At 51.0% G+C, this 22,192-nt stretch overlaps 1 protein-coding gene across 2 annotated transcripts in view; it reads right to left on the bottom strand.

The window, feature by feature from the left end:
• TLN1 (talin 1) overlaps positions 1-22,160 on the bottom strand; it is a 33,935-nt gene extending 11,775 nt beyond the window's left edge. Inside the window, exons 1-34 of one of the 2 annotated variants that reach the window (XM_063696252.1) lie at positions 22,023-22,158; positions 17,585-19,348; positions 15,511-15,673; positions 15,170-15,267; positions 14,776-14,905; positions 14,518-14,670; positions 14,138-14,280; positions 13,898-14,025; positions 12,805-12,865; positions 12,063-12,167; positions 11,592-11,747; positions 10,756-10,857; positions 10,373-10,449; positions 9,979-10,159; positions 9,680-9,793; positions 9,459-9,567; positions 9,014-9,222; positions 8,752-8,850; positions 7,560-7,727; positions 7,087-7,381; positions 6,331-6,497; positions 4,998-5,126; positions 4,699-4,815; positions 4,513-4,626; positions 4,178-4,312; positions 3,892-4,020; positions 3,131-3,233; positions 2,770-2,978; positions 1,940-2,059; positions 1,530-1,727; positions 1,190-1,329; positions 924-1,017; positions 732-821; positions 496-618 (exon numbers count right to left, since the gene is read on the bottom strand). In XM_063696252.1, coding sequence (XP_063552322.1) covers positions 496-618; positions 732-821; positions 924-1,017; positions 1,190-1,329; positions 1,530-1,727; positions 1,940-2,059; positions 2,770-2,978; positions 3,131-3,233; positions 3,892-4,020; positions 4,178-4,312; positions 4,513-4,626; positions 4,699-4,815; positions 4,998-5,126; positions 6,331-6,497; positions 7,087-7,381; positions 7,560-7,727; positions 8,752-8,850; positions 9,014-9,222; positions 9,459-9,567; positions 9,680-9,793; positions 9,979-10,159; positions 10,373-10,449; positions 10,756-10,857; positions 11,592-11,747; positions 12,063-12,167; positions 12,805-12,865; positions 13,898-14,025; positions 14,138-14,280; positions 14,518-14,670; positions 14,776-14,905; positions 15,170-15,267; positions 15,511-15,640 — 4,326 coding nt within the window. In that variant the 5' untranslated portion in view covers positions 15,641-15,673; positions 17,585-19,348; positions 22,023-22,158. Of the gene's footprint in view, positions 1-495; positions 619-731; positions 822-923; positions 1,018-1,189; positions 1,330-1,529; positions 1,728-1,939; positions 2,060-2,769; positions 2,979-3,130; positions 3,234-3,891; positions 4,021-4,177; positions 4,313-4,512; positions 4,627-4,698; positions 4,816-4,997; positions 5,127-6,330; positions 6,498-7,086; positions 7,382-7,559; positions 7,728-8,751; positions 8,851-9,013; positions 9,223-9,458; positions 9,568-9,679; positions 9,794-9,978; positions 10,160-10,372; positions 10,450-10,755; positions 10,858-11,591; positions 11,748-12,062; positions 12,168-12,804; positions 12,866-13,897; positions 14,026-14,137; positions 14,281-14,517; positions 14,671-14,775; positions 14,906-15,169; positions 15,268-15,510; positions 15,674-17,584; positions 19,349-22,022 lie in introns of both variants that reach the window. The other variant, XM_031014184.3, reaches the window with a different exon arrangement.
• Positions 22,161-22,192: the final 32 nt, after the last annotated feature.

The raw sequence follows: 22,192 nt of genomic DNA, 5'->3' as shown, positions 1-22,192 counted from the left end.
ACAAAAAATTAGCCGGGTGTGGTGGTGAGCGCCTGTAGTCCCAGCTACTTGGAAGGCTGAGGCAGGAGACTAGCGTGAACCTGGGAGGCGGAGCTTGCAGTGAGCCTAGATCACGCCATTGCACTTCAGCCTGGGCGACAGAGCGAAACTCTGCCTCGAAAAAAAAAAAAAAAAAAAAGAAAGTAGTAATAACATGAAAAAATGGTTTGTATAAGCTAATTAGTATATTTTGAGAAAGCCAGCTGGAAAAGGCCTCACGGTTGGGCAGTGTAATCCTAACTAAAGTACCAGGGTTCAGGAATTACAGAAATCAGAACTGCTGGTGTTCAGTAATTGCTGACAAGTGTCTCCACTTCAGGAGGAGGACAACCCAGATTCCATAGAGTTGGCTTTGCAAACATAAACTTCTTGATTTATCTACAGGTATGTCAGGCTGAGAGGAGATGGGGTAAAGAAAGTAGGGGCCATTCAAAGAACCCATCTCAGGAAAATAACCTGTGCAGCTGCCTCGGTGAAGCCACAAAGTGCCTTTGAGGCTGTGGAAATGGCATCTCCAAACTCTGGCAGGTTTCCGTTCTTGGCATTTTGGGAGATGCCAGTCATGGCCTCGCCCAGCACCTGAGGAACAGAGGACATCAGGGGAGTCAGAGCATGTCCTCAGAACCCCAGGGCAGCATCTGGTTAGCTCCATCCTACTGCCCTCTCTCCTCCGAGTTCCTGGCTGTGCTGACCTTTGAGTTCTCCATTACACTGTCCAGGCAACCAAAGTAGGACATGTCATTGATGGGCTGGACTGGGTTCTCCAGGAGTTCCCGGACCGTCTGTGTGGGGGGAGGGCAAAGTGAGATCCAAGACACCTCCCTCAGGCCCAAAACCAGAACACTTCCCTCAACCTCAATGCCATCAGCCTGCCATGTGTCTACCTCCAATTCCCGCAGGGCGTTATCACACTCCTTCTGGCCGGGTGCCTGCTGGGTGCACATAGTGATGAGCTGATTGATGCTGTCAGTTACTGCCCTGGGAGTGACAGAAAGTTGAGTGAATAGGTGAATAGGTCATCATTCCTGGGTCCTATGTAAGTATTTATCTTTTGCCTATAGCCATTCCTAAGCCAAGAAGCTCTCATGAACTGCCTGCTCCCCAGTCTCTCTCACACAGTCCAGGGCTGGGCTTCTCAGCAACTACTTACCTGGCAGCTGCAGCCAGCTGACTCTTGAGGTTAGGGGCAGCAGGGTCCGTGGACAGGGCCTTGGCAGCCAGAAGAAGTTTGCTTGAAGACATGGAGATGCCCTTCAAGTTGGACACAACTTGGGCTCGGTCCTCCTGGCTCTGTTGAAGGTGACAAGGTCAATGCATTGTCCTGTCCTTTCTTATCTGTCTCTAAAAGGGATCTTCTTTCCCAGACACTCAAGTAGTGCTAGAGACTGGGGAGGGAAGGGAGCCAGGAGCAAGTCAGGACTCGTCACTCAACTGCTTCCTATCTAACCCTTAGTGGGAACCATTCAACCAGACCCTCTGCCTCTTCATACCGGAGCCTGGCCTGCCATCTCCACACCAGCTTCCAGGAAGGTGCTGAAGTCCTGTCCAAATCGGCCTGAGGCTCGAGCCAGGTCCTGAGGGGTTCCCCGAGAGGCCTGCACCAGTTCTGTGGCTGCCTGATTCAGTCCAGCAGCAGCTTCATTCAACCGGCTCTGAGCTTCTTGAAATGTCCCAGTGCTAGGAGGAAGCTGCAAGGTGAGAGGGGAAGTCAGACAGAAGAGTGGGGAATGATGCAGGGAGAAGTCTGGTAAAGGAGGGCTGAAAAGGTGGGCACATAGCCTGGGAGTAATGAAAGGGGACAGATCTGGGAAGTCAGGGTCAAAGGACAATCGAGAGGGAGGAAGGAGAGGCCTGGCATTCTTTGACTCCTACGTTCCCCCACCCCCTACCGTCCTCCTACCGAGTCACTCAGGAGTCGCTTGCTGGCATCTCCAACTGCCCTCAGGGCATTATCCACATCGCGCTGGCCAGGTAGGCAGCTGACACAGCGGTTCAGAGCCTGGGTCACTGCTTTAGCCACCTGGGGTGAGAAAGGAGACAGGGTTGCCCAAGTGAAAAGAATTTGAGAGATCGCCTCCATTCACACGACATGGGAGATGACTAGCTCTACTGCCTCTGCAAGTGAAAAAAGAAAGGGGGCGTTGTAGGTGAACAGGCTGAGGTTAGGGTTTCAAGTGACAGTAATTAAACTTCCCCAAACTTGGTGTTTAGCTCAGCCCATGACTGAATCCAACTGAGACACTTCTACAAGACCAAGAGGGCCGGGCACAGTGGCTCACGCCTGTAATCCCAGCACTATGGGAGGCCGAGGGGGGCAGATCACGAGGTCAAGAGATCGAGACCATCCTGGCCAACATGGTGAAGCCCTGTCTCTACTAAAACAAAATTCAAAAATTAGCTGGGTGTGGTGGCGCGTGCCTGTAGTCCCAGCTACTAGGGAGTCTGAGGCAGGAGAATCACTTGAACCCAGGAGGCGGAGACTGCACTGAGCCGAAATTGCGCCACTGCACTCCAGCCTGGGCAATAAGAGCAAAACTCTGTCTCAAAAAAAAAAAAAAAAAAAAGACTAAGAGAACATAACGGTGGAATCCACAGAGGGGCTCTCAAGAGCAGACCCAAGAAGACATCACTCTGTCAGTGTGGACGAGGCTCAGAAGCTTTGGCCTCAATCAGGGTGGGCCTTATGAAGGAACCTGGGGGAGAGGGAGTGGCCCTTTCCCAATATCTGACCTGGGCAAGCCGCTGCTGGCTCTCAGGGTCCCCTGGATGGCCAGCTGCCTTTTTCGCCTCCTCAATGAGGCTGCTGGCCTTGTCTAGCACATCACTGGCCGTATCAAGTACAATGGCCTGCACTGCAGGATCTGACGTCAGTGCAGCGACTCCCCTAGCGGCCTGGGCCAGTGACCGCAGCCCACCTGCCACATCCCGAGCTGCAATACCTTGGGAGATGAGGAGAAAGAGGGAAGGGAAGGTGCTTTCATTGCCAGGCCCTGATTCCAGTGGTTTCGTCTGTCAGTCCCATCCCTCATCCAGCTCCCATTTTCCTACCTCCCTCACAATATGCCCCATGCCTGGCTCTCTGCCCACATACCTGCATAATTCTCATTGCCCTGGGCAACCTCTCCCAGTAGCTGGGCGATGGCTGAGCTCACGGCTTTGGTGCTGTTGCCCAGGTCCTGGGTACACTTCTCCATCTAAGGATGAAGGGGGAAGAATTGGGCTTGAGAAAGGAGAAGGTGAGGAGAAGGAACCTGAGAAGGTACTTGGGGACAGGTGGCAATTTAAATAAATGTTTTGGGCTGGGTGCGATGGCTCCCACCTATAATCCTAGCACGTTGGGAGGCTGAGGCAGGTGGATCACCTGAGGTCAGGAGTTCAAGACCAGCCTGGGCAACATGGCGAAACCCCATCTCTACTAAAAATACAAAAATTAGCCAGGCGTGGTGCTGCATGCCTGTAATCCCAGCTACTCAGGAGGCTGAGGCAGGAGAATGGCTTGAACCCAGGAGGCAGAGGTTGCAGTGAGCTGAGATTGCACAACTGCACTACAGTTCAGGTGACAGAGCGAGACTCCATCAAGAAAGAAAAAGAAATAAAAGAACGGAAAAGAAAAGAAAAGAGAAAAGAAAAGAAAGAGGAGAGGAAAGGAAGAAAAGAAAGGAAGGAAGGAAGAAGGAAGGAAGGAGAGAGAAAGAGAAAGAAAGAAGGAAGGAAGAAGAAAGAAAAGAAAAATAAAAGAGAGAAAGAGAAAAAAGAAAAAGGAAGGAAGGAAAGGTTTTGAGCAGCTCTGGGGCACGGAGGTGAAGGAAGACTTTAGGATTTGAGTAAGAATGAGGTCTTAAACATACTTACTGTCTCCCCAGGTAAGGGTTTAAGCTTGCCATCTCGAGCTGCTGCCTTCACTTCCTGTAGATCTTTCTCTAGATTCTGTACCACACTCAGTGCAGAATCCATCTCCAAAGGTCCACATGCTTCCTGAGCCTATGATAAGAAAGGGGTTTTGGGTGTAGAAGGTCCTGCTGTGTCTCACCAATGCCTCTGATTACACGATTATCTGCATATTGGGTTATTCTGCACAGATTTCCTCTCATCACAGGACTCCAGCCTCATCTTCCAAAGCCAGAACCAGCTTCCATACCTTCTGGGCAGCCGTCCGGAGTTCAGCCAGCGCGGTGCCCAGGTTCTTGGCACACTGACTCAGCTGCATGGCTGAAGCCTGGTCCTGAATCGTTGGCACTGAGGCCTTTGCAGCTGCCACCATCTTCCCACCTGGCTGTTGGGGAATAGGCAGGTGGATGAAGTGTGCCATCCTCCCTCTGGGCTTGGGTACAAGGACTGATGATGGTCAGGATGTAGGGAACACTGGGGCTTGGTATTGGGAAAGAGGCTCTTGGCAGAGATTCAAACTGTGGGAGATGGAAGCTTAGAAAGGTGGGAAGGTCAGGTCAGAGAAGTGCAGAGGGGGTGCCTTGCCTGCAGGAAGCTCTGGCTGGCAGCAATGAGGGCAAGCTGAGCGCTGGGGCTGTCAGGCTGGGCTTGGCTTCCTCGGACGCCCTGCACCAGCAGTGGAATCTGCTCTGCCACTGCCTGTAGGTGAAAATGTCATAAGAGACCCACAAGTCTCCCTCTTCCACTCCCACATGCTTCCTAGAGTCTTACCTTGCAGCTCTGCACCAGCAGGGGCTGGGGGCCAGCAGAGGCCTTGGGGGTAGAGGCTGCGTGCTGAGCTGCAGCGATGGTCTGTGTGGCTGAGGCTGCAGCCTGCTTGGCTGCATGCTGTGAAGACAAGAGTACTCAGACCAAGCCCATGGATTCCCATGCCCAGCCTAGTCCCTGGCCTACCTTGCCCAGGTTATGCCTCAAGGACGTATTAACTTACTCTCCGCACCTCCCTTTCAGTTCATTCCTCCCACAGCACCCACACTCTCTCTTGCTCCTGGTGAAACTCCCAGCCTCACCTCCAGGCGCTGCACCAGCTTTTTCTTGATGGCATTCTGCGCGGCTGCATTGGTGGCCATGCGCAGCCCCTCAGCTGCCTCCCGCAGCCGCTGCTGCTGCTCCTCACTGTCAGGGTGGGCGGCTGCTCCCTGAGGGAGAGGTGGAAAGACAGTCATCACCCAGCTCTCCTGTGAATCCTAAAGAAGCTCCTCTCTCACTCCTCTAGACTCAGTTTAAAATTCATGTATTTTCCTGAAGTCATCTCTAACTAGCCCCACCAAAAGGCAATCACCTTTGAGAGGAGCTGACTCATGAAGGTCAATGGGAAACCTCAGGGGGCTAGGATTCCCACTGGATGCTGAAATCCTTTCTTAAGGTGGAATTGTTTTGTCTTCCCCTCTTTGGGGAATACCACACGAGTGAGGTGAGTAGGGCTTCCTGGACAAAGGAGGACTCCGTTTAGAGCAGGCATCTCAGGAATACCAAAGCAGGGGACCTGCTTACTCCTGCCAACTGAAAAGCCCCAGAGTCCAGGGGGCCTAGGAATCATCTGGGCTTCTTTCTGATGGTTCTCTGCATGCTGGTGTCTCAGTGGCCTGCTGGCAGCAGAGGCCCCAGAGACTGAATGCCTATGTGTATTCACAGGTGAGACCAGGAAGGAAAGGAATCCCAGGCAGGGTAGCAGCAAAGAAGGTAAAAATAGGCCTTGGACTTAAGACCTTGGACTTAAAGAAAAAGGATCTGGTTGCCTACTACAGAGGAATGGGAGAGATTTATTAAAGGACACAAAATTATAGCTAGATAGGAGTAAGTTCTAGCGTTCTACACCACTGTAGGATGACTAAAGTTAAGACTATTATATAGTTCCAAACAGCTAGGGTGAGGATACTGAATGTTCCCAACACAAAGAAATGATAAATATTTGGATAAATGATGGATATGTTAATTACTCTGATCTGATTACTATACATGTATTGAAACGTCACTATGTACCTCATGAATATGTAAAATTATGTCAATTAAAAAATAATTTTAAGCCAGGTGCGGTGGCTCACGCCTGTAATCCCAACACTTCGGGAGGCCAAGGTGGGAGGATCACTTGAGTCCAAGAGTTTGAGACCAGCCTGGGCAACATAGTGAGACCACATCTTAAAAAAAAAAAAAAAAAAAAAAAAGCCTGGGTCATGGCTCACCCACAGCCTTGGGGCTCATTCATTTCCCGAGTGCTCCTATATTTGTCCTCTTGTGTTTTCTGCTTTTCCTGGGTCTCCCCCATCAGATGAGGGCGACCATCTGGACCGCTCTACTTCCCTCTAGGGCCCAGTCTGGGAGTGCGCACAGAAGGCTTTGTACCTTGGCAGCCTCTACCATCTTGGCTGTGGCATCAGCTAGGATCTTGGCAGCACTTAAGAGCTTGCGGGAGTTCTCCAGATCACTTTCCCCCTCAGCATCAGCCTTGATGGCATTGACCAGGTCAGATGTGGCTTGGGCCAGGATGCGGGCCTGTCGCACCATCTCCCCTGAGAGCATAGGGCACAGTCAGGCAAGGAAGCCAGAGACACTGAGGTGTCAGGGGTGGGGACAAACGTGGGGAAAAGTGGTGTAGACAAGGTAGATGGGGGCTTTAGGGACAGAAAAAGAGACTGGCAAAAGCTCTTGCATCATTTCTTTGGGGCTATTTTTTTTCTGGGTTTAGGATCTTGGAGAAAAAGATTCTCCAGTGGGTTCTTATGGGAGAAGAACAGTCTCCAATGGGTATTTTCAGCCAGTAGCCTTGAGAAGATGAGACACTCTCTGAAAACTTTTGGGGTCAGGGGTATAGTAGGGAAGGCTATACCACTTTCATGTCACTTTCTATATATTTTTGTGCATACTTTGGTATATTCTTTAAATGCTCCAGGGAAGGTAGAGGACTTAATATTCCTTTTACAGAAGGGGAAGCAGAGGGTTCAGAGAGCTTTAATGATGAGCCTATGGTTGTGTGGCTGGCAAGCCCACACTGTGCTGAGTTCCTTGGGGTTAAGTGGTTGGGTCCGCAAGGGGATGATGTCCAGTGGGCTTAGGGAACCCCGGTAGGGTTTTTTGTTTTCCTGGGGGTGCGTGTCTTACCAGCATCACCCATGGAGCTAAAGATGTTCTCAGTGACGGTTAGAATGGTGTCAGTAGCCTGGTCATAACGACCAGCAGGCCCAGCCCCTGTGGCATGGGCTTTCACATGCTGCAGCAGCTCATTTAGGGCCTGGGTGACAGCTGTGGCTGCTGCTCCTACCCCTCGCAACAGTTGCCCATCCTCTGTAGCTGCCTGGGAGGCAGACACACAGCCCTCCACGGCTTTGGCTACCAGTCGTCCAGCCTCCACCAGTTGCTCTTGGCAGACAGGTGAGCTGATTGTAGGTGCCACCACCTGTAGGTAAAGTGAATGTCAGAGACGTAGGCAAGGGAAAGGAGGTAGAGTGTGCTGCTCATAGCAGTAACTGGGATGGGTGAGGAGGCCTCCAGAGCCAAAGAAATAAAATGAAAGGCTCACGTGTGTGTGGTAGTATTACCCCTCAGCACGGACTAGAGCAACCTTTGGGGCTCACCTTAGTACAGGCCACTAGTTGGGAAGTGGATAGGGCACACTGTGTTGCTGCAGCAATAACTTGGGTCTGAAGTCCCGAGTCCTCTGTCCGCTGGGCCACACTCTTGGCCTTGAGGACCAGGGCAGCTGCAGCACTTGCCACAGCTTTGGCGAGCTGCATTAGCACATCCTGTGAGAAAACAGCAGTTAGCATGACCTGAGATTGGGCTTGGGATTCACAGACACTTCTCAGAGGCGTAAGCTGCTTCATTATTCCCACTGATCCAATCAAAGGAGAGTGTACGCAGAAGCAACCAGAACCTACCCCGAGCTACTGCCCTGAGCACCCAGCAGGACAGAACCCCCACCGAGGAACAAACCCACACCAAGAGAAAATACAGCCTACACCAAATGGAGACACACATGAGGCGGATACACTCGATGATGACGGGGAGAGAATGTGGTGGTGCTGTTACAATGGGGTGGGGAGAGGAGGTAGGAGGTATCTCCTGGGATCCCTCCACCCCCAGCTTCTTTACTCCACTTCTTGATCTTGGATTGGAAGTGGTCATCCTGGAGTCTTGGGAGCAAGTCCCTGTACTACCCTACCTGATCCCATTTCCCAAAGCCTGCCTTCGCCAGGCCTCCTCATCTCCCACCAAGTTCTGGTCCCCCAGGAGGCTGAGGGAGAAGTACAGAAACGAGTGTATGCGGCTCAGAGAGGACAAAGCTGGGAAGGCCCAGGCCAGAGGCTGTTACCGTAGGGGAATCGGGGGGAGATCGAACCCCAGCCCCTCTGGATGCACATATCTGCATGGGAAATCCAGGGTGAAAAGTCAGCTGAGGAAATTGGCATGGAGTGGGAAGGGGGAGAGCTAGAGGAACACTATTCTCAGGGTGGCATGGTCTATAGCATTGGGGGGGTCCTCAAATTGGGGCAAGGGCTATGTACGGGGAAGAGAGAGAAAAGATGACAAGGGGCTAAAGAATAAATGAGGGCCAAGAGTAAACTAGCAGGTTAAGTTTGGATTCAGGGGTTCTGAATTCTAACCCCTAAAAGAGAGATCAGAAGTTACTAGTATCATCCCCTGGAAATAGAGGTTCAGATTGGTTTTTAGGGGTCAATTCATAGAAGCCAGGACTAGGAACTGGATTCAGGAGCAGAAGTTACTTCCTAGATTCTGGGGTTCTGGGGGGTTGGGTAAGTCACCAACCTGGAAGTGGGGGTCAGTATCACTTTCCCCAATTTGTTGCAACAGCTCCCCACTGGCCTGGCCCACGTTCCCAGCTGCTTGCAGCAGGTTCTGACGGGGCTGTGGAGAGTGAACACCAGTCAGAAGCTGCCCAGTCCCTGCCCACATGCCTGTGCATCTCACAGGCCCACGGGACCCAGGCTTCCATCCTGTGGCTTGGACTGCCCCTTCTCCTTGGGCTTGAACCCTGTCTCCACCCTAACCCAAACCTGTGGCCCCTGACCTCAGCACTGGCTGGTTGGGCACTGCGCAGCAGTTCTGACACTGCTCCCGCAAGGCCCTTTGCTGCCTGCAACAGGGGCCGGCCACTGCCGCCTTCGTCCTCCAGCAAAGCAGCCAGCAGCTTCACCCCACGGGACATCTCCGTCAGGTTGGAGGAGATTGTGGTGACTGCACAGCCCACTGCGGTATAGTCTGTCTCAGCAGGGTCCCCTAAGGGGAAAAGGAGAAAGAGGAACATGAGAGACAGGGCAGGCCAGACGAAGGGCTGGGGAGGGAGCAAAGTCACACCCAGTTAGTCACACACATGTCCACGGAAAGACGCACACACACAGTCCCTTCCACAGTGAGTCAAGGCACAGTCACACATGAAGCCAGTCACATGCAAGCCTGCGCACACTTGCACCCCCTCTCCCCATCACACACCCGGAAGCTAGCATCCGGCCTACCTGCTGTCAGGTTCACCACAGACGCAGTACCAGCTGTGATGGCATCTACCTGAGAGTGGATCTCATGCTTTGATTCATCCATCTTGTTTTTACGCCAGGCCTTAGAGGCCTGAAAGAGAGAGGAAAAGACCTCAGGATCTTCCCTGGTTTGGTTCACCTCATCCCTATCCCTTGGAGTCTCAGCTTCAGTACCACTGGCCTCTCCTCCATCCCATACTTACAGCATCCTGGCCAAGAGGCGGCAGAGTGTCAAAGTCATCCAGGGTGGCCTGGGCAGCCTGCACGGCCTGCATGCTGGAGTTAATGGTTCCAGTGAGTGCCTGCTGGGCCGAAGTCTAAAGACAAGTGGGGAGAAACAGGGACTGGAATGGGTGTTTGGAGAAAAGAGAAGGTAAAAGAGAACCAGGGGCTAGGGAGAGAATACAAATAGGGACCTGGGAAAAGACTGCCTAACTCCTGGCTCGGCCCAGCTGAGGGTGAGAGAAGGGCCCTGGCACCGTGGTGGAAGTGGGACACTTACCAGAGGAGGCATGTGTCCTCGGTGCATCTGGCCGCTGGTAATCTGCTGCTGGGCAGGGGGCATGCTGCCCACCTGGAAATTCTCGGGACCAGAGGCTCCAGAGCGCATGATGGCAGGCAGGGCCACAGAGCCATGCTCCACTTTCCCCACCCGGTTGTATTGCTGCTGCAGGACTGTTGACCTGTAGAGGGGTGAACTATTGAGCTCACAGAGGACTCCTCATCTCTACCCCTCCCACCCGGTTACACTACCTTTGCAGGTGTGTGAGGTCTCACTACAGCCTGCAACTAGTTAAAGAACCATTCTAAGGACTCCCCACCTCCCAAGAGTCCTTAGAGTCAGGCCTTGCCTTCTCTACCCCTGGGAAATGGGATCAGCCCAACTCCCTTCGTACTTTTTGGGGGACACTGAGTCCTCCAGCATAGTAGACTCCTCATCTCCTTCCAGCCCAAAGTGATCCTTGCTTTTTTTCTGTAGGAAGGAAAAAGGAACAAGAGTTGGGATAGTTAAAGAAGAGGGAAGTGGAGAAAAGGTAGCCTCTTCTTTCCACAACCAGCCATTTTCCAGAAGCTGAGTGTCCATTTCTTTTTTTGTTTTTTTGTTTTTTTTTTGACAAGAAAGGGCTCTGTCGCCCAGGCTGGAGTGCGGAGGCAAGATCTCAGCTCATTGCAACCTCCGCCTCCCAGGTTCAAGCAATCTGAGTGCCCATTTCTAAAGGACTGGCTTGTGGAGAGGGCAAGAGGCGATAAGGAGAAGGCTAGGGCAGGCAGTGCTCACCTTCTTCAGGATGATATCGATGTAGCCGGCAATGAGCTGTGCAATCTGCTCCCCTTCAGTTGTCTGTACTGAGTAATAGCCATCTTGGTAATCTCCAAAATCCTAGGGTGACAAGTGGGGGACTCAGAGGGAAAGCTCAAATCTATCCAGGATGGAAATGGCTAGGATGGGAGGCCCAAGGTTGAGCTGATGAGATGCCTTCCCATGGCAACGGCCCTCTTGGAAGATGCCCACCTTTCTTGAACCTCCTCTTTATTTTCTCCTTGGAGGGAAATTTTTTACTTCTGAGGAGTGGCCTCTACACTACACAGTTTCAAATACATATCATTTAGGAAGTCTCTTATTTTTACTCTGATGATAAAATTGAGAGGATATAATATTTGGCATAAAATGGCCACACTTTAAGGTTGGCTGTAGTATCCAAAAGGGAAAAAACAGCATTTCCTATAATTTGTATTTGTGTCATTGGGGTACTTTATCAAGTTGATATCAGTTTTTAATTCATAACCCTATAATATAAAGTCAAAAATTCACTGTATATAGCTGCTGCTGAAACAGGGAGGTTATCACATTTTTCCTTTCACCACACCTGCAAGAATTCCTGTGATCCCAGCTTGCTGATGAGATTTTTGTTCTGCTGATTTTAAAGAATAAGTCCATCACCCACTTCATTTAAGCCTCACACTCTCCCAGAGGAAGATTCTCCATCTACTCTAACCTCCTTTTTTTCTGGAGTAATACTCAGTATACTTACCCCAAGAGAGGGAAGAGACCTCTGCAGCTGCCCCTTTAATGAAACTCCCAAAGCACTTTCTTGTTGGAGTCCCCAGACTTACCAGGGTGAAGCTTTTGGGAGAGGCAGCCCAGCGTTTGATGTTGGTGAGGTTCCACTCCTGGATCACTTCCTTGGTCTTCTCATCCACTCGCATCACACACTCCTTGGTGATGCCCAGAAGCCTGGGCACTAGCTTGTTCTTCCCTTTCATTTTTTCCTATGAGGCAGAGGTTGGTGTTGGTGTTACAGGTCAGAGGTCAAATGAGAGGTGAATGATCAGATCAGCTTGCAGCCATAGGGGATGTTGAGGTGGCCCGGAGGGCTAATGGACAAGGGAAAATGCAGGGTAGGGAGGGAAGTGGTGGTGGAGGGCTGATGACAGGCAGGTTTTCATGAGGTCAGAGCAAGGAAGAGAATGGGAATCTTAGGGAATGGTGGGAGATGTGACTGAGGGCAAGGCCAGAGACTTTCAGAGACAGAAAAGGATAAGAGTGGGAAACAAGGAAGGCAGTGAAAAGGGTCCATAACCTACCTTCACCAGGAAGAAGGAGACACCGTAAGTCTTGAGAGAACGGGCTAGCTTCACGTAGCGGACCTTGGCCTCAATCTCACTCATCTGCCCGCAATTCTTGTGTGCCTGTGCATAAAATGGGGAAGAATTTAGCAAAGAGTTTCATATCACAGCTAAGGAATTAAGGTTGGATGCTAACTCTAACGAGAGAGAATTATGGGAACACTGGAAAGGTTGAGGAGTGCAAGATATGAGAACGAGAGGGTAACGGGATGGAGGCTGATAAGGGCTATGCAGAAGCGATGAGTCAAGGGATACAGTCAAGGAACTTGCAGACATTCTGGAGATATGAACAGAGAGTTTGGAAGTAGAAGGGCAAAGAGAAGGCCTTCTGGGCTGAGTATTCAGAGTGGGGGTAACACCTTATAGTGGAGAAAGACTATACTCTTTCACAGTAATTTCAGATTATGCTACCTCATTTGATCCTATCAGTCCTACACGGGGCAAGTCCTGTTATCCCAAATCAGAGGTAAATAAAAGATTACAAGAATATTGAACTGAATTGCACAGCAAAAGCAGGGATGGAGCTGAGACTAAAAGCCCAAGTTGTCTGCTTTCTTGGCAGAGGTGAGGTGGGATAACAGCCCAGTGGGTGAAAGCCAAGTTAGGGGAGACGGGGAGGAGGCAGGGGGCCATTTAGTCAGTAAGATTAAGCAGCAAAGCTCCGCGGTCATCCCAAATACTTTCCCCTACCCACATTCACCTGGAAGATCTTACGCTCTCCCTTCTGCTTCACATACTCCTTGGGCAGGAAGTCCTTCAGGCTACACCAGAAAAGGGAGGGTCAGCATGTGGTAGACAGCATCAGGGGACATGTGGGCCATGAACTGTGGGCCTGGGGGTATGAGGAAATACCTAGGACAGTGTTATCTTTGGGGAGAAAAAAGACTCTGAGGGAATAGAGTCTAGATTATCTTCTGAAATAGAGGTGACTTAGTGTAAACTCTTCTTTTTTTTTTTTTTGAGATGGAGTTTCACTCTTGTTGCCCAGGCTGGAGTGCAATGGCACGATCTCAGCTCACCAAAACCTCCGCCTCCCAGGTTCAAGTGATTCTCCTGCCTCAGCCTCCCGAGTAGCTGGGATTACAGGCATGTGCCACCACGCCTGGCTAATTTTGTATTTTTAGTAGAGATACATGGTTTCTCCACGTTGGTCAGGCTGGTCTCGAACTCCCGACCTCAGGTGATCTGCCCGCCCTGGCCTCCCAAAGTGCTGGGATTACAGGTGTGAGCCACTGAGCCTGGCTAGTATGAATTCTTAATGTGACCTGTATCTCTCCCTGTAGGGAAAGGGACTGAGGAAAATTAAGTTAGAGGCTCAGTCCCTGAGGGAAAGTGGGTCTAGAGCACCATTTCAGGGAACCAAGAGGAGAAAGAGCTTTCTAGAAGGATGACCATGCACTTAGGAAGCTGAGAAAGCCACGCCAAACTCTGCATTCCAAGAAACACCAGCAGATGAGGCTTGTGAGACTTTTAACCCATGTTCCCTATAGGGAAAATTTTACCCGGTTTCCCTCTGGCTACTGCAGCAAAATTCTTCAGATAATCTCAAAAAAGAGTGACATGCTTGCTTCAGAGATGGGGGTAAGGGCAGAGATACTGAACTACATTCATATTCCAGAGGCAGAGAAGAGACAATGGATGATGGCAACTAAAAGGGTAGCTATGTTGGTCAAACCCTGGTACCTCGGAAGAAGAAATAGTGGGGGGCAGGCTTGGAATGGAGACAGGCCCACTGGGGTCACAATGGCAGGGAGTCCTGGGCCCTGACAAGGTATAAGATGTGGGTCACTCACTCGAGGAAGCCAGCCTTGTGCTTCTGCTCATTGTGGGGCCCAAACTGGATCTGGCATTGGAAGCCAGCAAACTCACAGGCCTTGTCAAAGGAGACAGGGTGGGAGCCATTCAGGATGTCATCTCGTGCCTGGAGAGCACAGGGCAAGGAGGCGAATGTTGTGTGTGGGTGCAGGGACACGCACACTGTGCTTCCGACCCCTCCCTATTCCTGCCCCACCCCAGCCAAGTCCTCTGCATACCTGCACATACAGGAGGTTCAGCTGTACAGGGTCCCGGGAATCCACATTCTGGTCTGAGTAAAAGAACTTCCTCCGCAGCAGCAGCGTCTCGTGCTCCTCTACACCCTGCTCCCTCAGTGTCCGACCATGGTCCAGCCAGTTCACTGGGATACAGACAGTCCCCTCAGTGCCAAACCCCCATGGCCCCTGTGCTGTCTGGTCTCTGTTTATTTCTCCATTTCCTACCTCCCCTCACTTCAATGTAAGTCCCATGAGTGTAGTACTTTGTTTTCTCACTGATGTATCCCCAGGGTGTAAAACAGTGCCTGGCAGAAGCAGATGCTGAAGCCCCTTCCCACCCTTCCCATTTCAAAAGCCCTCTTTTTTCTAGTTCTGCTTACACTCATCATCTGTGTGCAATTTCTGCTTTAGTTTCTCCATCTTCTTTTCATCTCGCAGCAATGTCTTGTCCTTTCTTAAGGTCCCTGTTACTTCCTCCTTTTTCTCTTCCATCAGCTCTCGAACCAATGAATATTCATCATGATTGGTGATGCCTGAGGAAGGAGATGGCTTGTTAGCTTCCCAGGTACTGCATCCATGCCTTTTGAGAGAGTTGAGGCTTTCTGGCCCAGGCTTTCAACTGTACTGGGGGCCCTTACCAATGCGGGCACAGATGGTCATGAGCATGTCAGTGACAGTCTTAGAGTCATCCACCATGATCGTCTTCACAGTTCCATCCAGCATACGGATCTTCAGGGGTCTCTGTTTCTTCCTGTACTCCATAGTGTCCTGTTAGGGCAGGAAGAAGAGACAGGGGCCTACTCTGAGCTAGGGGTATTATTTCCTCTTTACACAGCCCAAGGGGAGAGAGTGGAGCACTGAAAGGAAGACTATGGTGGTTCATTCAAAAGCAGGGAATTATGACTGTCTGTTAATAGGAAGAAAGCATGGGGAGGGCTAAGAGACAACAGATGTGGGTGCTGAAAACAGGAGGTGGAACAGGGAGAAGCTGATGGAAGGGGATGTGGTGGTCCTCGATGAAAGGATACTTACCCCATTTCGGAGCATGTAGTAGTCCAAAGCTTTCCCAGCCTCCAGCCATATACCCTTTTTGGGGTCATCATCTGACAGAAAGAGCCCAAAGTCGCTGGCTAAAAGAGAGGATGGATCACTTTAGGCTTATGAAGACCTCAGTGTGGCTGAACAGCTTGTACCATGTTGCCCCTGACTATTTCTCCCATGACGTTGGGCCTAAAGAATGAGGGAACCATGGAACACAGACCTGAGGGGTGAGTAGTCTTAGGGGACAAAGGGGTCAACTCTCAAGGCCGAGAGCCTGGGAACAAGAAGGGACTGAAGACACCCACTCCAGCCACCGGGGGAGTCAGACTCACGAGGACCAGCCGGGGCCTCTGGGATCCGCTCACGAATGATGCGGCAGGCGTCGTACACCATGGTAGACGGCTCAAACTGCATCGTCTTCACCACATTCCCAATGCTGATCTTCAGTGAAAGTGCAACCATGGTGGCAGCTTCTTTTCTCCAGCCTGGCTATACCTGACCCATGGCATCAGGGCATTAGAATACACTCTTCTGGTGGGAGAAGAGGCCCCCCAGATGGTGGAGTCCAAGGGAAGAGTGTTTTTGAAAGGGACTCACCAAAGTAGACAGTAATAAGGTTGTTTTCATTGTATTTAATAATTTTAAAGAAAAATTATTTACATCAAAAGAATGAGTCCTGACAATTTTTTTTTTTTGAGACAGAGTTTCGTTCTGTTGCCCAGGCTAGAGTACAGTGGTGCGATCTCAGCTCGCTGCAAGCTCCGCCTCCCGGATTCACGCCATTCTCCTGTCTCAGCCTCCCCAGTAGCTGGGACTACAGGCGCCCGCTGCCACGCCTGGCTAATTTTTTGTATTTTTAGTAGAGACAGGGTTTCACCGTGTTAGCCAGGATGGTCTCGATCTCCTGACCTCGTGATCCACCCGCCTCGGCCTCCCAAAGTGCTGGGATTACAGGCGTGAGCCACCATGCCCGGCCAAGTCCTGACAATTTAAGACATCTGAGGGAAAGGAGAAGCTGGTCTGCAAGGTACAATAGCAGGTCTGAAATGCCGTGCTAGCTGAGGACACTGCCCTGCCCCACCACTGGAATTTGTACCTCCCTACTTTCATCCAAGTATCTCTCTTGCCCCTTGTCCCTGATCACCTTTCTCAGCCCTACTCCTGCCTTGTTTTCATTTTTGCCTGGTTCAGTATTTTTCTCTCTTTGTCTCCTGCTGTGTCCTGCTGGCTCTTCCCTGTCTGGGATTTTCAGAGCTCTCTTCTCACCACGTGACCTTCCTTCTCATGGCTTTAGCTGCCTTCTCTGCAAAATGAAGATGTTATAATTCCCTAAGGCTCTTGAAGCCTGCAAACAAACTCTAGCTAGCCTGGCAGGGAGACCAAATACTGGTTGCTCAAGCCATTCAGGGGTCTGCTCTTGCCCCAGCTTTTTTCTAACCTGAGATGCGGGGGCCTTCTGAAGGAGCCTAGCCCTGTACTGGGCTTCCCAGGCAGTCAAGCTAGAAATGTGATTCTCTAACTCAAAGGGATCTATCTCAGAAGTTATCTGGTCAACTCTTGTGTTTTGGAGAAGGGGAAATAGACTCTGGGAGGCCAGGAAACATTTTCAAGACAGGCCAGAGAAAGGACCCAGTCCCTGTAACCCAGTCCTTGCTTGTTTCAAGTCACCAAGTTAATACTCAGTCCTGCAACTCCTCCCATGCTTTCTCCTCTTCAGCAAGTCTGTCTCGAATTCTGCTCTGTCTCACCCACTTCCCCTGACTGTATTTTCAGTGCAGCTCAGAATACTAGTCCTACCCCACCTTCTTCCACCCTCCTGGCACCCCCTCTCAGCAGGCTAGAGGAGCCACTGGAGGCAGCAGGTGGCGCACAGGCTGCAAGAGGACAAGTCTGCCCGGCTGCTGCTGATGTGCCCCTGCTTGGTACAGGGATTGGGTGCCTCTTAACTAACAGAATGGGCAAATACAAGCTGCCCATTCCCCTCCTGGCAAACTACAAGCCTCAAATGGGGAAAAGCGGGGTGAGAGGGGAAGGCTGGAAAGCAGAGATGGGGGTGTTAGGATACAGAAGGCATTTGAAAGCCAGGGAAGTTAAGAAGGGGTAGAGGGTAAAGAAGTTAGGAGAGATGGGATGAGAAGAATTGAAAATCTACGTAGAAACAAGAGACAGGAGGCAGGTATGAAAATGGTCTAGATCAGCGGTCTGGTACCAAGTGGCAGATAGACCATTTCTGACCTTACAAGCAGTCCAGAGTCTCAAAAGAGAAGAACCACAGCTCTCTGTCTTTACTCCCCAATAAGAGAGGACCCTCCCAGTCTCCCCAGTTCCAGCTCTCTGCCCCCTCCCCACTCCTGGGGCACTTTGCCCAACCTTATTACTATCCGCTTTTGTCCCAGCTGGACAGACCTGGCTATGGGGTTGCTGACCATGAAAGAATGAGGGCTGGGCTGGAGGATCCGAGAAGCTGGAGGAGTCTGTGGAGCCAAGAAGCAGGACTGAAAGGACCCTTCACACTAAGCTGAAACTGCATGTCTCCCCCCATTTCCTCCGGACACTTAGACACCCTCTTCCTCCTCAAGCACGGAAGCCTCTGGTGAGACCCCGATAAGGGAGCTGAGTCATGCCTACCCTTATTCCCCAGCTGGTCCAGAGTGGATATTCACACAGCTACAAGAGGGTGAGTGGACGCGAAGAACTGATCAGTGAATTGGGGGTGGTGGTGGCAAAGAACAAGGCTGCTACAAGTATGAGTAGAAGCTAGCTCATTCCTCCTTTGGCCTGAGAACTTTGCTCCCTTTTCCATTGTGTTTGATGGAACAGCAACTCCCCACCGCCGTGTCCCCCTCCCAGGGAACTCCTCCTCCCTCAGTACATTCCTGCGATGCATTCCAAAGAAGTTGGGCAATTGGAGGGGGGGAATGGAGGACAGGAGGTCAAATCCCAGCAAGGAATGGAATGTAAGAGTACTGGAGCTAAGAAAGTTGGGGTACTTGGAGAATATAGTCAGAGCAGACACCCACAAGGGGAATTGCAGAAAGATAGGGAGTTACAGACAGGAACAAAAGGAAAGAGCTTAAGACAGTCAGAATATAAGAGGGATGGGGGAGTAACACTCAGTCTGTTACCAAATTTGGCCTCTGAGTCCGCAACCGCTGGCAGTGGGGGAGGGCCGTGGGTGAGACTGACATATCCGGCCTCAGGCTGCTGGAGACTCATTTAGAGCTGGACTGGGCAGCTAGCTGAAGGGCTGCACAGAACTTCCCCCAGTACAGCCCCTCCATACTCACATGCACACTCATTCTCCCCAGATGCACCCCAGCCTAGGCAGAGCTCTCTCCCACAAAGCTACCTTACTCTCTCTATACACACATTATCTCAATCACACAGCCCCCACACAGATCCCATCACGACTGCGTTATCTTCTCCTAGGGAGCCCATCCTATGCACACAGCTTTTGCACAGATAACCTCCATAACAAGCACACCCGGCACCCAGTGTCTCTCCTCCCATTATGTAGACATTCTCCATTCACCCAGCAAGCATTCCTTGAGGGCCAGCTGTGGGGAAGACCCTGGGCCAAACTTTCAGTGGCTGGGGACCAAGATCAGTAAGACCTAGCCTTTGAGTTCAAAGGGCTCCCAGTCCACGAGATGAGTGAATAAGCCAAGTACAGAATCACAACAGAGGGCAGGATGTGGTAAGAGCCAAAAGGTGTGTGCTCAGAGAGATCCCTTTAGGTCAGGGAAGGGGAAGCAAAAAGTCTCCATGATAGGTATCATTTGAAGCTAGAATTTTAAAAAATAGAGATAATAAAAAACAATAGTGATCTGCCATTTATTGACTCTATGTCACTTGCATTGTATACATAATTTCATTTAACCCTTACAGTAGGTGTCATTATTTCCATTTTTACAGATCAGAAAACAGACTCAAAGATGTTAAATACTTGTTCAAATACTTCTCCAAATAATAAGTTGTGAAGCCAGGATCCGAACCCAGGTTTCTGACTGCAAAGCCCAAGCTTTCTCCACTACGCCAGCCAGCTGGAGATGTGTCAGGGGTAGTTTTCACTCCAGGCAGAGAAATAGCATAAGCAAAGATGGAGAAGCAGTAAATCGTGGAGGAGCATTCAGGGAAGTGAGCAGGCAGGCTGGTTGAAGCACAGGGTACCTGCAAGGGAGCAGTGGTGGGGAAGTCAGGGTTAGGATGGAAAGGCAGAGGAAGACTAGAGAGGGGTATGAGGAATTTTACTTATTGGAGGACAAAAGGAGGCCAAGGGAGTCTTTGAGCAGAGAAGAGACATAACCGGAACTGGATTTTAGAAAAATAACTCTGGCAGTTACCTCGGAGATTAGTTAGAAGGACACTGTATTAGTACAAATTAAAGGTAATGAAGCCGGAGTTAGAATGGCATTGAGGAAGATGTCACTCAGAAGAAGTTTGGGGAGGTAGAATTGACAGGACCTAATAACTACTAAGGTAGACAGGTTAGAGTCCCACAGCTTCCTATCATCAGCAGCCACTTTAGCGGCTGGGGCAGCTTGAGTTTAGGCGAGGAATTGGGAAGAGGGGAAAGGATCAGGTTGGGCAGAAATGTGAGGATGAGGCTGTGGTTAGGGGATGTGGTTAGGCTGTGGGGAAAAAGGGTATGAGTATATGATTAGTAGCCACTAGGGGCAGATGGGGTTGGGTTAGTGACTGCATCAGGCTGGGAATGGGGAAGACAGGGTGTAGAAAAAGGATGGGAAGACAGGGTGTAGGAAAAGAATGCTGGTGATGATGGTGTTTGGAAAAATACATATACATAAGATACATATATGACCAGTCACTGCATCAGGTTGGGGGAAGGGGAATGATTACATGGATGGTGGCTAAGTCAGGGAATGATGGGGTGAGGTCAGAGGCCAGGTCAGGCTATAGGAGGTTGAGAAGAGATGGGCCTGTGGTCAGTCACTAAATCAGACTGGGGTGGGGGTGGGAAAGTGAAGGGACATTGGCAATGTCTAAGTAAAGCTGGAGCTGGGATGGGGAATGGGGTATAGCCAGTGGCTGGGTCAGGCTGAGTAGAGGATAGTGCTGTGGTGAGTGGCAGGGTCAGGCTGGGAGTGAAGTGGGGGTGTGGTCAGTGGCCTGGCTGGGCGTGGGATCAGCAAGACCCAGTTTCCTCTTTGGGTCTCGTTTCCTCTTTTCTATTGGGGAGTGGGGGAAGGGGATCTACAAATGGTCCAAGAAATTAAAAGAGGCTTAGATCCAGGGGGTGACACACAGCAGGGGATGGGAGTAGGGTATTCAGCAGATGACCAGGTGGAATGTAGGTACATGACTGGGTGAAAATGGTAGGAGAGTAATTTAAAATGATGGGAAAGCTCAGGTTATGATGAGGGTAAATTCAGGTAGGATGTGAGGATTAAAGGTTGGTGAGGGAGGTAGAACTAAGGATGGGAACGGATGATAAGATGAGCATGGGAGAGTTAAAGGCAAGGGAAGTATTTTGTAAGGGGATAGGCAGGATGGGTATGAAATGCAGAGTCAGGGATGAGAGTTGGAGAGGAGGGCTTAATACCAAGAGAACAAGTGAAGTGGGAGACAGCAGGGCTAAACTTTCAGGGGATTCAGTTATTCCCTTCTCCCATGGCAACAGTGATTCCTTGGTTAGCTTCCCCCATAGTCATCAGCTCCTTCTTCCCTAGGCAGTCCCCAACTTGTGACTAGGCCTTGTACATCCTGGGTCCCTATTTCCCACCTATGTTGTCTGTAAACAACACAGTCCAGAATCTCTGTCCTCTAACTGTGGTGGCCACAGCAAGGGCCTTGGGCTTAGAGAATGGAATAAAGAAGCTGGAATCCCAGATGCCTGCAATTCTAGCTAAAGCCAGAACGCTAGCCTGAAATTAGTTTGTTATCTCTCTGGGTAAAAAGAAGCCCCTGTAACTACATAGGAATAAAGGACTTCCCTACAAAAGAAGGGCATTTACCTACTGCCAACCGCTTAAATTTTATCTGCTCAAGGTCAACTATGCTAGCCTCAAACCACAACCCCTAAAGCTGCCCCACATTCCTAACATTAACCCCACCTCTAATTTGTTTCCTGATTCCCAGTACCGGCTTGGACATTCATCCCTTTCCTAGCAGAGACTCATATCCAATCCCTGATCCCTGAAACTGATCTAAGTTTTGCCTTTAGCACCAAATCCCCTGATGTTAACCCTAAATGTTGACCCCTAAGCCTAAAGTTCATTTATAACTTGATTCCTAACTCACGCTTTCACTGTTTATCCTTAACACCGACCACGCCAACATTCTTTAATCCCTCAAACAAGCTCTAACCTGATTCCTGTTGTTGACCCTTAACCTGACCCTGAACTCAAATTATGACGTATGATGGCCATCCCAGCAAACAAGATAATGACCGTAATCTAAACCTTACCTATCTAAAACGGACCTGACTCACACTAACTCTTAAGTTTTAACCCCAGCTTTTAACTCCTATAGCGACCCTTGATTCCTAAACGGACCCCACCTAATCCCCAACTCACCCAAAGCTTTCCTACCCACATGCCCGCTATCAGCTAACACCAAAGCCCGTCCCCGCCCTGCGCCCCGCTGCCACCCGACTCCTCACGCTCCCCAAAGCCTATCCCAGACATAGGACTGCTCCCAGGAAAGGCCTGTCTTCCCCAAGACGGCCTACTTCACGCCGAGCTCAAGCCGAGATGCGCTGGACGCTGACCTCTCCAACTAATAGGACCCGAACCGGACACGCAGGAGAGGCAGGGCCCGCCCGCCCCGGGGCCAGGCCCCGCGGCCCCACCCTAAGGCCCCCGCCCGGCCCGGTCTGGCCTACCTGCGCTGCCTGGCTCTGCGCCCCGCCCGCCGGCCCGCCGCCCCGCCGCTTCTCGGGTCGCCCTCGGGCTCGGGCCTCGCCCTCCCTTCGACACTCTCTCGGCCACTTCCGTCCTGGGAACGTCCCCCACCCGCGGGCGGCGCCCTGGGCCCGCGCTCTATGGTCGCGGG

This window comes from Gorilla gorilla, chromosome 13 (assembly GCF_029281585.2).
Source record: "Gorilla gorilla gorilla isolate KB3781 chromosome 13, NHGRI_mGorGor1-v2.1_pri, whole genome shotgun sequence".
Taxonomy (NCBI): domain Eukaryota; kingdom Metazoa; phylum Chordata; class Mammalia; order Primates; family Hominidae; genus Gorilla; species Gorilla gorilla.
Note: the sequence above shows the minus strand (reverse complement) of the source record. Positions and strands in the feature narration are given on the sequence as shown.